The sequence below is a fragment of the Babylonia areolata genome, chromosome 8 (genome assembly GCF_041734735.1).
Source record: "Babylonia areolata isolate BAREFJ2019XMU chromosome 8, ASM4173473v1, whole genome shotgun sequence".
NCBI lineage: Eukaryota > Metazoa > Mollusca > Gastropoda > Neogastropoda > Buccinidae > Babylonia > Babylonia areolata.
The window spans coordinates 9,935,718-9,951,812 of NC_134883.1; the positions used below are offsets into that span (position 1 = coordinate 9,935,718).

Here is a 16,095-nt window from a genome sequence, read left to right on the forward strand (position 1 = left end):
AGAAAGAGAGTGATAGAAAAGAGGAAATTTCTAGCACAGAATTTCCAGAAGGCGGGGATGCTATTTATTCTGCAAGACCCCCGGCATCCCCATGGGGGAAGATGAGATGATAAACTGACGTCTCATGTCAGTCATGGCAACAAAAGGATTGTTCCTGGCAAAATTCTGAAGAAAAGTCCACTCTAGTAATTACACATGTGGGTATGCACGAGGCTGAAGCTTGACTGAAAGACACAGGAAATAACTAATCAGTGCCTCAAGGCATCAGCCAGTTGATCAGCCAGGTAGGCAGCGTATTGTAGAAATGAAGTGCTTGAGGGTGTGGTCTCTTACGAAAGATGGGCATAATAATATCAAGCCATTTCCATTGTACACATATGTCACAACAGGTGTATGATGTATTCGAATAGGTATACATCTGTATCTGAATCGGTGAAAGTGTGGAAATAAGTGCTGGTCCAGTGTTTCATGCTAATTCATTTTTCTATGTTATGGGAAACAAACAAAAAAGGTTTAACAAAAAGAATATTAACAAGAAAACAAAACAGCTATCCATTAAGAAAAAAAGAAAGAAAAAAAAGAAAGAAAAGAAAACCCCAAAACAACTCAATGTGGACAGGGTATTGATACAAACATTTAGTCTGAAACCTGGTGATGATCTTGCTTCCTGTCCCATCCGAACTGGATGTCTGTGGACAAACTACAGAGAGTGTGTAAAGACTGAAAGTAAACAAGTGTGTTAATTCACAAAAGTCCTTGCACTGTCAAGTGTTATTCACCCAGCCTGATCTATACATCTCCAGAATTTCAATGATGCCAGTCATATGAAGATCATGTGATTTATCTTGGAAAAGATAGATCTCCACTACGGATTCAGTGCTGCACACTGCACAAGCCTAACCACAAGGTTCAGTATCTAATGACAATGCAAAATTATCAGCTAATGTTGCGACTAACATATCACGATGCAAATAAACCAAAACAACAACAACAATCACCCCCCCTTACTCCCCCCCCCAAAAAAAAATAGAATAAAGAAAATGAAAATTCCAAGACAGAGTGATAAGAATGAGAACAGAGCAACATGTTAAACTCAACCGCTGTAATATTCCATGTTTTACACTGTACACACACATATATCATATATTATATACACACATTATTGCAGTGTGAAACAATGGAGACTCACCTGAAAGCAGTTTGAAATATGCACAAATCATGAAACTACAAATTGTAACATTCAACCATTTAGTATAATGGGGGAAAGCCAACAATAAAATAAATATTTCTCTTTCTCTGTTTCAGACAAGATTCTGCTGCCAATTCAAGAATACAACACAATATATATACTGTACAAAATTACATGACAATGACCAGGCAAAGGATTCGTGTTCAATCAGCTGAATCCTGGTAACACAAAGTTTTTTCTTCCCAAAATGCATTTGAAACACTACAAATCATCATCTGGATGCATTTTGTGAGAAGAGCCTGTGTCCTCAAAAGAGATGTCCATTTTCTCTTCTGACTCAGAAGTCATCTCTCTCTCCACTTCACTTATGTTGTCTGTTGTAGCAGAGCCTGAAGTGTTTTTATTCTGAGACAGACTGTCCTCCACTGACGAGAAAGATTTAAAGTATTCAGAGCCATGCGATGACGCCTGTCCCTCTCTGTGGGACTTGGACTCTCCTGTAACGAAGGATTCATCAGTGACAGGTGGCTGATCCTCTGCCTCTGATGTCAGCTTCTGGTGTGTGGGAATGGGAGAAGTGCCATCACTCACAGTGGCGGGAATGTCACCAGCGTCTCCTGAAGCATCCAGTGTGGTAGGAGTGCTGCTCCTCTGTGTCTGGATGGCACCCTCTGCATTTTGCATCACAGGAGATACTTCCGTTAGTTCTGAGCTCATCCTCTCTGACTGTAAAGAACTGTCCCCTGATGCCGATTCTTCCACTGATGATGTACTCATCGCATCAGGTTCTTGTGTCATTTCTGGGTTGGGATTTGAGTCTCCAGCCTGTTCTGATTCCTGCACAGGTGCTGCAATGGCACGATCGCATTTTGAAGATTCTCCCTCTGAAGTGGCATAAACTGCTTGTGCAGATTCTTCCACTGGATCTTGACTTACTTCACCAGTTTGTGCAAAATCTTCTGTGCATCCTGTAGTTTCAGTCACAGGTTCTGAAGATCTTTTTACAGGCAGCAGACAACTGCCTTGGGAGTGTGCACGCTCCTTTAAATCATATTTTGTGTCTGCAGTTTCAGCTTGGGCAGATTCATCCACTGGTGCTGCTTCAGAAGTGTCAGGTTCATCAAAGACAGTCTTTACCTCATACTCATCATCTTTGTTTTCCTGCTTTACAGCAGTCTGTTCCATGCTGTGCTGTGGCTGTGGCCTTGGCTCAGGCACAGGGACTGTAGACACCACAGGACCACTTTCTGCTGCAGTATTTGTCTGAGAACCACATTTACCACCACCCTCATTTTGGGAAACAACAAGTGTGTCATCTTTGACGTCAAAATCTGCCTGGACTGGAATGAAGTCTGTCTTTGCTTTCACTTCAGCCCCATCATCACGTTTCTGTTGTTCAGAGCTGCTAGATTCAGCTGTCTTACAGCTCTGTTTTGACGACTTTGAATCTTTCACTGGCAGTTTTTCCTCTCTTCCATGGGAGGGCCCATGTCTCTGTTTATCCTGAACCCCCTTCTGGTGGCTGGATTTGCTGTGGCCTGAGGAACTCTTGCTGCCAGAATGTCCATGGCTTGTTGCCTTTGACTTGTCAGTGGATCCTCTGCTGGAATGGCTGGATGAAACTCTCTGTGAGTGATGTTCATGAGAAGGCTTCTTGGAATGATGACTGGGTACACGTTTGTCAGATCTACTCTGTGTTGTATTTGGGGAGGGTCCATCAGACGGAGAATGTGACAATGAGGATTTCAGCTGAGATTTGTCTGAGTGTGATGAAGAACGAACTGCCTGGGATGAAAGCTGACCTGAAGATGTCTTTGACAATGAAGGCTTCTTTGATTTGGAACTGTCATCCATACCACCCTTGTGAAAATGAGACGAGCTGCCTTTAGCAGTTTGAACGTCATCTTTTCTATGAGATTTGATTGATTTTGAGCGTTGTGAATGAGTCTTTTTGTTTCTATCATGTCCCGTAGTACTGTCATTTTTGGATTCCTTTGGCTCACTTCGGGCTTTCTTCACTTGAGAATGATCAGTTTCAACAGACGTGCTTTCAGTTTCCATGATCTCCTCAACACCCTTTTCCTTATCGTCGCTCTCTTCCATAACATCTGAGGAGCTTGAAGATTCAGGGTAATATCTCTTCAGTCGAACATGCCAGGCGATGCTGGTGACTGCGGCAACTGTCTTGAACTGGTGGATGATGTTACGAGGGATAAAGTAGATGTCATTGTGCCGCAGCTGGATACGGGCATAGCGGACACCCTCTCTGCGCAGCTGGTTTAGCTTGGCATCTTCCACCCACATCACACACTGAAACAGAAAAGGAAAAAGTTAACTCTGTCAATTAATGAAATCTAATCCAAATCCACACTGTCCATAGCTGTGCAAACCCCAGATGCCATGCAAACTGAAAGCAGATAATTAAAAAATCTTAACTGAAAACACAAAATAAAACAGCAACCACATTAAAACAAACACACAGAAATATGACGACCAGGTCTAAGTGAATTAACACAATAATCATAAAATCACATCTCTTTCTTCAACTTTCCCCACCCCTTACTCCTTTTATCTTAGGTATTTCTTCTTCTTCACCAGTGGTAATTATCCTGCCTTTGTTCAGTCATGCAGTTTCAATGTGCGCATTTTTCAAGATTTTTTTTCCAGCAAAAGTGCATCAGTTCCCACTTTAAAATACTGACATCTTGTACCTATGATAGTCTGTCGTGTTCGACTATGATCATCAGAAAAACAGGAGGTAACTGCCGTCCTGACTATTTGGGCTAGAATTTGATTATAGTGGACAGTGTCTAACCCAAATGACACCACCACTCTCTTGGCCAAGGAGTTTTAGGACAGTCGGCATTGGGATGGTTCCCAAAGGCCAACTAGCCCCCAGGGCTGCAACACTAAGAACCAGAGCAATTTTGCCTTCAAGTTTGAGAGCCATAGTCCTTCACAAAAGACTAAGCTGTAAATGATTTCCCATTGCATTGGAGAAACCATTGATAATACAGCTCTAACTTTGCTGTCGGCCCAACTGTAAAACTTATGTCAATCTGTGATATGTGCTCATACATACTGGCCAAATATAGGCCGATCTTGCAATGTATACAGACTCTTCTGTCAATGTCTGTTGTCTGTAAAGTGATATTAGACAGGTGCAATGTACAGTATTTTGCTGAATCTTCCCAAATTTGAGACATATCATTTTTAAATATAGTGAACTTAATTGTGCGTCGACTAGTAGACTTGTGTACTTAATAATGGGGCATTCTGTGAATGGAAGTTGCTGGCAAGAGTTAAAAAGTCTCTCCCTATCAGAATAATCCATATAGTATTCTTGAATAAGTTGTCAAACACCACTACTGTGAAGATTCTAGATACAAGATATTTTGATTTATTGATTAATTCTGTTTAACCTCTTCAGTGCCAAGTATTATTTCACCTTGTACGTTGTATTTGCCAGGTGATTTTTTTGTTGCAGAGGGTAATGACTAACAAACAAACAAACAAAAAAAATCCTAGCATGCAAACAATTGCAAGAAAGTATACATAACCCATACTTTTCTTAAAGGAAAATGAACAGACCATCAATTTATGATAGTCTGAAGGGTATTTTACAATGAGTGAACTATAAATGTGACAAACAAATTTCACATACTTTCAGAATATAAGTTATAAGATGCTAGAAAAAGCCACCAAATGAATGTAGAAAATACATGAATACTAAAAACTAAATGAGCCGCCATACCTTATGTACATATAGTCATGAACTATGATCCAAAGTTATGATATTCTACACTGTACACATTTTCAGCCTATCAATTCAATCAGAAGTTTTTGGAAACTGCAGTAGGAATGTAGTCAGCTGACTTTCTCTAATTGGAGACGCTTGTTCCTTCCTTGCACTCTATAGCTTAATCCACCTGGCACTGACGCTGTTTGACCGAGACGCAACTTGATTTAGCCATGTCCTCTCTTGTTCAGGCAAATGATTAAGGTGATCGGTCCACTCAATGTTGTTACAATACAAACACGCACACGATTAGTTGAACATCATTATGTGAGACCCAAGGTTAGTAGTAACTGCCTTGGCCTCGTGATCAGCAAGTCTCGAGCATCTGGGATATGTTTCAACAGGAAAGCAAGTGACCAAGCTATGTTGTCAAAATGAACTCATCGGAACAATTTTGATGTTGGCATAAAGTCGGAACAAGCTGCAATTGAATGTAACAAAATACCACCAAATCCTAACAGATGGCATCTCTGTGCTCCTTGCGGATAATGAAAGTAGACATATCAAGCCTTCTCTCTGGTGGCAATTGGGATTCACCTACTTTAAAACAGAACTAATGTATTTTAATTGTATGTATCTAAAAGGAGGAGTTTGTATTATACTCCATGTTTGGTGTTAAATATACTTACCATGTCAAACTGATGCAAACTATCCAAATCTTTGGTCAGTACAGACCTTTTTCAAGGATAAAATCTAGATATGGTAAAATAAACAAACAAAAGAAATGAAAAAAGAAACTATGGCAGTGAGAATAAAGGGGAATTCATTTTACCTGTGACACAGGGGCTTTGTAGAAATGAATTAAGAAACCAAGGCAATAAGAACAAAGGGAAATTCATTTTACCTGTGACACAGGGGCTTTGTAGAAATGAATTAAGAAACCAAGGCTGTAAGAACAAAGGGGATTTCATTTTACCTGTGACACAGGGGCTTTGTAGAAATGAATTAAGAAACTAAGGCAGTAAGAACAAAGGGGATTTCATTTTACCTGTGAAACAGGGGCTTTGTAGAAATGAATTAAGAAACTAAGGCAGTAAGAACAAAGGGAAATTCATTTTACCTGTGACACAGGGGCTTTGTAGAAATGAATTAAGAAACCAGGGCAGTAAGAACAAAAGGAAATTCATTTTACCTGTGACACAGGGGCTTTGTAGAAATGAATTAAGAAACCAAGGCAGTAAGAACAAAGGGGATTTCATTTTACCTGTGACACAGGGGCTTCATAGAAAAGAAGAAAGTAACTAAAGCAGTGAGAATAAAGAGGATTTCATTTTACCTGCGACACAGGGGCCTCGTGCAGGTCCAGCTGAAGCTTCTCAACCAGCGTATGGAAATCAGCAGCATCAAAACAGATCACATCCTTGAGCACTCGTGCCTTTTCTTTTCTGTAAAATTTGAAGATGGAGAGGGGTTAAAAAAACAAACAAAAAAACAAAATAAAACAAAACAAAACCCACAGTGCGTTCATACTCCATTTACTCATGTTTCAACATACCTACTGGTAGTGATGGAGAGAGGTAAAAAAAAAACAAAAAACAAAAACAATGCGCTCATACTCCACTTACTCTCGTGTTTCGATATACCTACTGGTATTTTTCTGTACAATGTCAGAATATAAAAAAAAAACCCAACAACTTGTCTACCAATATAGAAAAAACAAAAACAAACAAACAAGAAAACCACCCTAGTGAAATCCACTTGGTCAGCTGGACTCTTAGTGTTGAATGAGTTATGTGTGAATGAATGAATTCCTGAATGAAAAAATAAAAATAGAACATAAACAAGAGAGGCAAGGCCTTCAAGACTCACTTGTGATACACTTAAAAAAAATCCAAGTTTTTTATGTATTGAGTATAATTTCAAAATGTCATGTTTAAGATGAGAAAGATCAGTTTAAAGCAAATTAACTCCCCTAGCATTAATTACAGAGTAATTTCCCTTTTTTACTATCTGCACCAAAACGTTTGCAAAATAAATAAAACTTCCATGCTTAGCAAAAGAAGTTCCTGTTTGAACAGAAAATGATAATAATGACTGCTCTTGTTGTTGGGTCAGAATATCAGATCAAAGTGCCAAGTTTAGAGAATACAAAAAATATAAATATAACAGTAAATGCAGTTTGCATATAATTAGGCTTCATTTAAAAAAAAAAATTTTGTGCCCATCCCAGAGGTGCAATATTGTTTTAAACAAGATGACTGGAAAGAACTGAATTTTTCCTATTTTTATGCCTAATTTGGTGTCAACTGACAAAGTATTTGCAGAGAAAATGTCAATGTTAAAGTTTACCACGGACACACAGACACACACACACACAGACAACCGAACACCGGGTTAAAACATAGACTCACTTTGTTTACACAAGTGAGTCAAAAATGACACACACACACACACATACACACACACACTCAGAAAGTTAAGCAAACTTCCCAAAGGAATTCTATGTTTTATAAATTTCACTTACTTGGCATGTAACCACTTTTGCCAGTTTATCCATAACACCACACCACTGAGTAAATCTGCTAAAACCAATAATCTTTTTTGATAAACATACTTTCACCTCCACAAAGCCAACTCATACCCCACTCATCATACAAAACGAGTGTGAATCTGACATGTGGAAAATGGTCCTTTAAAAAGTTTTTTTCAACAACTATTCTGGAATAATCAGCCTTTTTTTTTTTTTTGATCAAACAAGCAATGTTTATTCATGCTTAAAACTTTTAAGGAGACAAATGCACACACACAACTAAGTCACAGACATCATTTAGCATTTCCATTCAGATTGAAACTGAAAAATTTGATACTTAATGCTCATTCAGATGATTCTGTCTCAGGGTAAGCTTACACAGATTTATGAAAACGCTTAAATGAATCACATTTTGACAGAGTATACATGTGCAAGTGTTCCTGTAATATTTTTCAGCCTAAAACACAAACACTACAGGTGTTCCTGCCACAACTTTTGCTTTTCAATAGCAAAATCAATGGAAACAAAGAAAACTGACTGCAAAGTGGGCATTGTGCTGCAACAGTATGGTAACACACCAGCTCAACCATGTAGTGTGTAATGTAACTTCTTCAACGGGAGTTACCAACACTCTCAATATAACTGTGGAGATGAACTTTGAGGGTAAAACAGTATTTTCTGGTTTATGACACAGGAAGTTTAAAATATATATATATATATATATATATATAGAGAGAGAGAGAGAGAGAGAGAGAGAGAGAGAGAGAGAGAGAAACAGTAGCTGTGAACAGATAAAATGAGATGCATACTATGCATGTATACTTGATGTGCATGCTCACACATTTGTAAAATGTAAAAGAATACACAGTGCATCATATTAATGAGTGAATAAATGTGTGTCCGTTACTGTATACAAATAAATATCATCATATGTTTGTGTGTGTTGGTATGCTGGAAAAAAAGAAGACAAAAAAACAACAACAAAAAAGGGACCAAAAAACAGGGAATGCATGCATTGATGTGTGCATTATACATGCCTGTACGCGATGTATGCATAAGATGTGTACATGTGATGTGTGCATAGGAGCATGTGCAAGCTGAGACAGGTTGGGGTGTGTGTGTGTGTGTGTGTGTGTGTGTGTGTGTGTGTGTGTGTGTGTGTGAGTGTGTGTATGTACAAGCATGCTAAAAATTTTTTTTTAAATTATATGAATAAATCCACAAAGTTCTTTTTGTGATCACTTACTCCTCAGGGTCATTAATGCCCTTCAGCACACCCACTGCAGCAGTGGTAAAGCGGTCAGGGCCATGACCAACATGGTCTGCATGACAGCGAGTTCGATCCTCCACCAATACTTCTCGTGGTCCTGAGGATCGTGGCAGGTACTGTAAATTCCTGATCTCATTCATTCCCCTGTGAACAAGAAGTGTAAGGAAGGAATGACTATCTCAACTGCTTCAATCTACACACAAAGTATAGATCAGAATGTGTTTGTGTTAGAAATCTGTAGTGTTGTGACAACATTGTCTGATGCAACTATTTTGCAGTTATCTTTATATTACTGATGTGTGTGTGTGTGTGTGTGTGTGTGTGACCTGTGTGAGTGACCTGTGTGTGTGTGTGTGTGTGTGTGTGTGTGTGCACATGCATGCATGTGTGTCCATCTAGATGTGTGCATGCATGCAATCTTATGCACAAGTGTAACTTACTGTTAAGCTCATTTCATGCATGCGAAAGCACAAAACATCGACTTCTAATTATAATCAAATGTCCTTCATTATCAAAAACCAATCAATCTTACATCAAATGTCATCCTAACATCTTAAATGTGGACTTAAACACGGCATAACTTGATAGTATGTTCCTTTCTTCTCAATCACAAATTAAAACACCAAGTGACAAATGCATGTACTGATACAGCATGTTGGTCCAATATTCCATAAAATTTCAACATTATACCATCCAATCCTGAAAGACTGAGCAAGGGCGACAGACAGGGTGGGATGGGGGACACAAGGAGTGGGGCACAGAGAGAGAGATAGAGAGAGAGAGAGAGAGGGATTATGGAATGATTGAATAATTTTTTTTTTTTTTTAATATGGAACGAATTAGAAAATCAAGCATTTCTGACAAGTATCCAGTCCTCAAGGAAAAGAAAGGGTGAGATAGAGATAGAGAGAGAGAGAGAGAGAGAGAGAGAGAGAGAGAGAGAGATTTGTCTTCATAAAATTTTGCCTCTATAAAATTTTGCCTTTAGGTCTGTATTTATTTTTGAATGGATCTATAGTATAACCCCCCAAAATGGAGTATGCCTGCATGGCATGGTAAAAACGGTCATAGTACACAGCCCACTTATTTACATATGAGTGAACATGGGAGTTGCAGCCCACAAATGCAGAAGTATGGATCTTTAGGAAAATCATGCATTTTTTACATGTACCCAGCCCTCCAGGAAAAGAAAGAGCAAGATCAAGAGAGAGAGAGAGAGGAAAAGTTTTATATTAGCTTTTACAAAATTTTGCCTAGTTTAGGTCTTTATTTTTGTACGGATCTTCATTTTCTCAGCATGTTTCTGAATGTTTTACCTCTACTGATCCCATAAAAAAAAACCCAAAAAACATAAAGATTAAAAACTTTTTTTTTTTTTTAACCATAAATACAACACAGACCTTTTCCTTTGTTTCAAAGGTGACTTGGGGGAGTTTGGCATGTCGGCTGTGGGTACCATCTGCTCCCCTGGGCGGGCCCACAAGATGGGACCATCGTTGCTTTCTTTTCGACTGATCTTCCCACACAGCAAGGACTCACTGCCCCATGGCATGGCCGCTCGCAGAAATGGATCTTTTTCCAGCATGTCAAGGAACTCAGGAAGGTATTTTCCAGCCTAAAAAAAAATATAAAAAGAGGATGCAATAAATAAGGGGCACATCTAATATTTAGATAGTATCAAAAACACACTGTATCAATGTATGGAAGCACTCATAATATGTCCATCTGATACCCATCAGTTCAGGCATTATATAATTTATATTCACTGGAAAAAAAAAAAGGAAAGAAAAAAATAGTGCTGATTGTAATCTGTTTTGATGTTTGTATTTGAGCTCTAGTCTAATATCAAAGTCTGGTGTATACAAGTTTACAACAAATTAGATTTAAATTCAAGACATCCGAATTTTACTTACTGGTTACAAACACCGAAACAAATCACATCCCCCCCACCCCCTCCCTCCCCCCAAAAAAGTCAACCTGAAGTTAGTAACAAGTCAGTTACACTCAAGAAAACAGAAACAAAGACCTTGAGTTGGATTGGTTGAGACAGAGATATAACGGGGAGGGTAGAGAGGAAGATGGAAGAGGGGGAGAGAGAGAGAGAGAGAGAGAGAGAGAGAGAGAGAGAGAGAGAGAGAGAGAGAGACAGAGAGAGCACAGCCGTTACGATTATAGCACGTTTTAAAATAAATATTAACAATATCAGGCCAAGCACAGAAAAATGCCCCTGGAGGTCTTGTCTGTTTACTGGTGGAGTTCTGTACTGGTGGTGTGTAACCACATGGAAGAAGACACTGACAGGATGAAAGCATCCAGTTCTTGGGAGGGTGATTCATTACTGGTCACTTCAGGAGAACCACGACAGGCTCTGTTGACTCTTCTTCAAGATAAAGGTCAAGATACCAATAGCACTGCCTGCTTACCAGTTACAGATCTCACAATCAGTGTGTTGTTCTACTTCTATTTCTAATGTCAAACTGGTCAACAAACATTTAACTTCTTCACAATTATCAAATACTAACAGCTTTTCCAGAAATAATACCAGGAGTCAATAATGTAAAACAATTCAGATGTGTGAGTTTAATACTAAAAAACCCCCACCTTATGTTAAAATTGTAGTTTACCGGAACTCGGCTCATTGGACACAATCGTAAACCAACATCAAGAACTTTCAGTTTCACATTAAAGACTCAAATGCTGACCTCTTAAGTAACTTCCAGGTTTAAAATGTACAATATCTTCAGTGGTAAAAAAGAGAAAGACAGACAGAAAGTAAGGTTAACATCTGATTAATTCAAAACATGCAACTACCCCTCATGAATGGGTGCAGTGAATATTATTATATACAAAACCACAGGTGCATAAGAATATATAAGAATAAAAGACGAAAAAAAAATCAGCAAAATGACATCATGATCATGAGAGGGAGGTGGGTGAGAGAAGAGAGAGAGAGAGAGAGAGAGAGAGAGAGAGAGAGAGAAACAGAGACTGAGAGGCAGAGTCTACACAGTAACAAAGACAGTGAAAGACAGGAGAGTCAATTATTCGTTATATATTTTAAATCTCTATCTTGGTTGTGTTTAACACTACACCCATAATATTTAAAATCGTATAATTCTATTCATGAAATAAAGTGAGGGAACCCATTTAAAAGTCAACAAAACTAAAAGATTTCATGACAGCATAAAAAAGATGTGATTGCTCATCAGCTTACCTCCTCCTGCACAGTACCAACAAGGCTGATCTGCAGCAATGGTCCCCATCGAAAGGTTCCATTCTTGTAGCTCTTTAGCATGGAATCACGGTACTTTTCTATTGTAGTCGTCTGAATGTCTGACTTGCCCAGGATACCCATCTTCACCGTCATGCCCTTGTGGTTGATGCTGAGGTGGTCAATGAAATCCTCCATGTCCGCAGCAGCACCATGGACAATCCCCATCACACAGTGGGACACCTGGTAAGGTTTCTCCCCATAGACCAGCTCCAGAAACTCATCTGCAAACTCCTCTTGCTCTTGGGCAGACAACTCCTGAAGCTCATGCTGGTAAGCATGGGCCACGAGAGCCCCTCCGTTCACATACCTTTCAAGGTGGACATATTTCCTGAAGCGAGAGTGTGCCAGACGCACACAGTCAGGCATTGCTTCATTCTCTGACAGTAAACGGGAGTTTGACAGGCTGCCAGAGATATGTGCTGTTGCATCAGACTGCCCATGCTGGGACGCAGAGGTGTGAGGTTTGTCTTTGTTTCTAGTTTGTGTTCCATGGTTTTTCTTTTCACTTTTTGTTCCCTTGTGAACTGAAGACACAACTGTGTCTGAATCAGACTTTGCAGGTGTCATCATCTGCGCGGATGAGGCCATGGCTGAAGTTGAAGTCTGAGTTCTTTTGCTGTCTGTGCGGCGCTTCAGACTGACCTGCACACCACAATGACCCACAGACTTCTTTTTCACTGCAGATTTTACTGGGTCACGAATCACAATCTTGGTTGGACCCAGGACCAGCAGTTCTCTTGGGGTATCAGAGTTTTCAACATCCTCTGGCTGATTCACTTCAGATTTGCCATTTCCTGATTTGGCAGACACTTCAGCATGCTTGTGTTGGTGATGACTTGCACTGTGCTTGTCGTGGTGATGATGGTGACCAGGAGGGCTGTGCTGCTTGTCAGGAGACTGACCCTGTGGCTGCTCCATCTTGGACACTGATGACGATGATGATGGGGACAACTGGGCATTCAGATCTTTCTGCTGCAGAGCTGACTGTTCATCTACAGTTTCTGTTTTCTCCTTTGCAGATGTTTCCAAGAACGAAGAACTGATTTCTGCAAAATAAAACAAAGTTTTTTTGTGTGTGTAAAAAACATTGATAAGACTAAGAGTGATAGAATGTTAAAAACAAGACAGCAACTGAAGCAAGGCCTTCATGACTTATATGACATACCCACTTAATCAAATACTAAAAAGAGATAGGAATTATGGAACAGAAAATGGACACTGTACAGCTTAAATATCATCTTCCAATGTGTTATACATATATATACTAATATAGTCTTCTTTTTTGTTATATTATAACCAAATAAAACAAAAGCTTTACCACACTCTATATTTTTAGTAATTTTACACTGATGATATGTGGTGACACTGAACTCCATCTTGACGATAGTCAAAATTCAGCTATGTATAAAATACTGTGACTGAGTTGGTCATGACTGAAAAAAAGAAGTTTATCTGAAATTTCATTTTTGGGTACTTATAACTTCACATATGATAATACAAAACCCTGAAGAAAAAATCCAATATTATCCTCTGACAACTGGTGAGATGCACTGGAAGTGGGAACAAAAATTTGCAAGAGAGTAGTTAAATACTCCTTATAATTTTCCTGTTTGGCAGGCAGGGTCAGAAAGCATAATACACATGTATTAAATCTTAAATATTTTCCCTGGGTTATTGCAACTGTTAAAACTTAAACTGAAACAGGAGGGGAACAAATCTGCATTCTAATTTGTATTGTATCCATAAAAATGTTTTGTTTTGTTTTACCTCACAACTGGTGAAACCAAAAAAATATGTTGCAGAACACCCACTCACTGTGAATCTGGCACTTTGAATGTGTGACCTCCTCTTGTTCAGCTAAGCCATAAAAGAACAGGTTAAAAGTACTCATACAGAATGATTGAAAGTGTTCATGCAGAGTGAATGATTTTGTGTTCACTGGCACAGTGATTGAGGTAAACCAAGGCATGGATAAAAAGACAAAAACAACAACAAAAACTGTGCAAACTGCAACAAGGAATTTAACAGAACAAGTTTCATCAGTTTGTATGAACATTCGTGCACACTGTATACAACAATGTGCACTTGGGAAAACATGTACCAGTCTGTCAGGTGACTTGAACCAGCTGAATTTTTTCTTATCACTAATTCTTATACTAATACCATAAAATAACTGCTTTTTCATTAGAATATATTCCTTATTTAGTAAAATTAATATCTTATTCTAATTTCCAAATTTCATTATGATAATACTAATGACATTTTTTAAAATTCCACATTGGCACATTGTGGGAAAAAAGGTCTTGGCCTTGTTTTTCACTTAATCGGATATTTCACATTTGAAATGAACTGAGACACTGGCAAGGACACCCATACTAGTGTAACATTTATAAAAGGTTATTGAGAATAACAAAAAACAAACCAACCTAAAGCACCTGGCCAAAATAATAATGCATATACTACAATTAAAAAATAAACCACAAAGGCAATGAAACATAAAAAAATGAGAGAGAGAGAAAAAAAGAAAAAATTCCTGAATCTGCTAAAGACAAAAATATAAATTTCCTCGAAATTCTTACCAGATTCAGCTTCACAGTTTGTGATTCAGCTAACAGCTGGTGAGTTCCTACATTTTCATTGGTGATTTTTTTTTTTATTTACCCCCCCGAAGTACGATAAAGCGATGACCATCAATATCAAAATCTTCACAATGATGAAGGCAGTAGCCAAGGGAAAGAAAATCAATAATGTTTCTTCACTGTGATTACTGTTCAATGCTTTCTTCTGCTACCATTTTAAAAATATTTTTCCTGTGTTTATATCAAGTTGCAAGTATTAACAAATAATGGTATATGTCATACGACTCATGGTATTCATATATCTTATTCTGGTTATATGTCAGTCAATTAATATCAACTTAATTTTAAGACTCAATTAAAATATGCACTTCTCTCTCTCTCTCTCCCTTAACACTGTAATTTGTTTTTATAACCAATATTGTGCAGCTACGCTCCCAGATAAAAGTGTCCGTGTCAAAGCACATCACATCAACTTCCCACAGTTCCAACACTGGAATTGTAAATTAATGTGATGGCTGCACAAGCTGTACTGTTAGTGTCTAATTATTTAATACTCAATTATGTTACAGTACACATTCATACATAATGATCTGACACATTATATACTTGATTTGACACTTGGTACCTGCTGAGTATGATCTTTGGTAATTCTGACCATTTTCAAGCCAAGGAAACTCGTGACTCATTCTCACTGATCATGAACTTGATGAAGTCTTGTTTTTAGAACTATACCCACCTGATGTTGGTTTTTCAGCCACTGGCAGTTTCAGTCCCACAAATGGATTTGGTGACTTTGTTTTAGGTGACGAGTTATTGCTCTTTGGCTTTGGTGTAATGGGAGATGTATCACCATCACTTGAAAGTGAAAATCTACTGTCTTTACCTTTCTCATAGTCATCCACATAGCCTGAACTGGAAAGACGTCGATAGTCATGTTGAACTCTTCGTCGTTTGCCAGATTCTGGACTTTGACAGGCATCATTGTTACTGCAGTTCTGTGTATTGGCTGTTGGCATTAGCAATTTCGGTCTTTTCGGTTCGGATGGTGAGCTGTCACTGCTGATATCTTCACCAGGCATATCTGGCGATAAATCCGGCCCCTCCATGTCCGTCATCTGCTGCAATGACTGCACAGGAAACTGCAACCCAGGTAAATTTCGATTTTCTGCCTGTATATCTGTAGTAGATTTACACGGACAAACGTTATCAACTTCTGCAGTAACTCTTGAATCATCAGCCTGAGTTATCGAAGGTGTTTGCTTTTGTAGAATTTCGAAAATGTTTTCATCAGAACGTGGTTCCATCGTCTCTTCGTCAGCCATCTTGATTCTATTTCAGTCGATAACAAACAATCGAAACTAGGTAAGACGTGCGATTTGATTGGATTGAGGATCATTGACGTCATTGAATTTCCAGCATTCGACCAATGACAAGCTTTTTACGATATGAATTAGGCGGAAGCCAACGCGCGTGCTGTGAGGGAACTGCACTACTGAGAAGACAGAGCGATCGCT

The 16,095-nt window shown here is 38.7% G+C and overlaps 1 protein-coding gene across 1 annotated transcript; it reads right to left on the minus strand.

Moving 5' to 3' along the window:
- Positions 1–1,093: 1,093 nt before the first annotated feature.
- On the minus strand, positions 1,094–15,963 carry LOC143284530 (uncharacterized). The gene is made up of 6 exons (XM_076591241.1): positions 15,318–15,963; positions 11,943–13,048; positions 10,129–10,343; positions 8,705–8,872; positions 6,265–6,373; positions 1,094–3,499 (listed from the first exon to the last, which is right to left on the minus strand). Exons 1-6 carry the CDS (start codon positions 15,901–15,903, stop codon positions 1,451–1,453), a joined length of 4,233 nt encoding a protein of 1,410 aa, XP_076447356.1. The 5' UTR covers positions 15,904–15,963; the 3' UTR covers positions 1,094–1,450.
- Positions 15,964–16,095: the final 132 nt, after the last annotated feature.

What these genes read in the sequence shown, in the direction of transcription:
- LOC143284530 (XM_076591241.1), bottom strand. Translation starts at nt 15,903, where the DNA reads ATGGCTGACGAAGAGACGATGGAACCACGTTCTGATGAAAACATTTTC. An exon ending in GGCTGAAAAACCAACATCAG is followed by an intron (nt 13,049 to 15,317) that starts GTGGGTATAGTT and finishes TTTATTTTGCAG; the next exon opens with AAATCAGTTCTTCGTTCTTG. An exon ending in TTGGTACTGTGCAGGAGGAG is followed by an intron (nt 10,344 to 11,942) that starts GTAAGCTGATGA and finishes ATTTTTTTTTAG; the next exon opens with GCTGGAAAATACCTTCCTGA.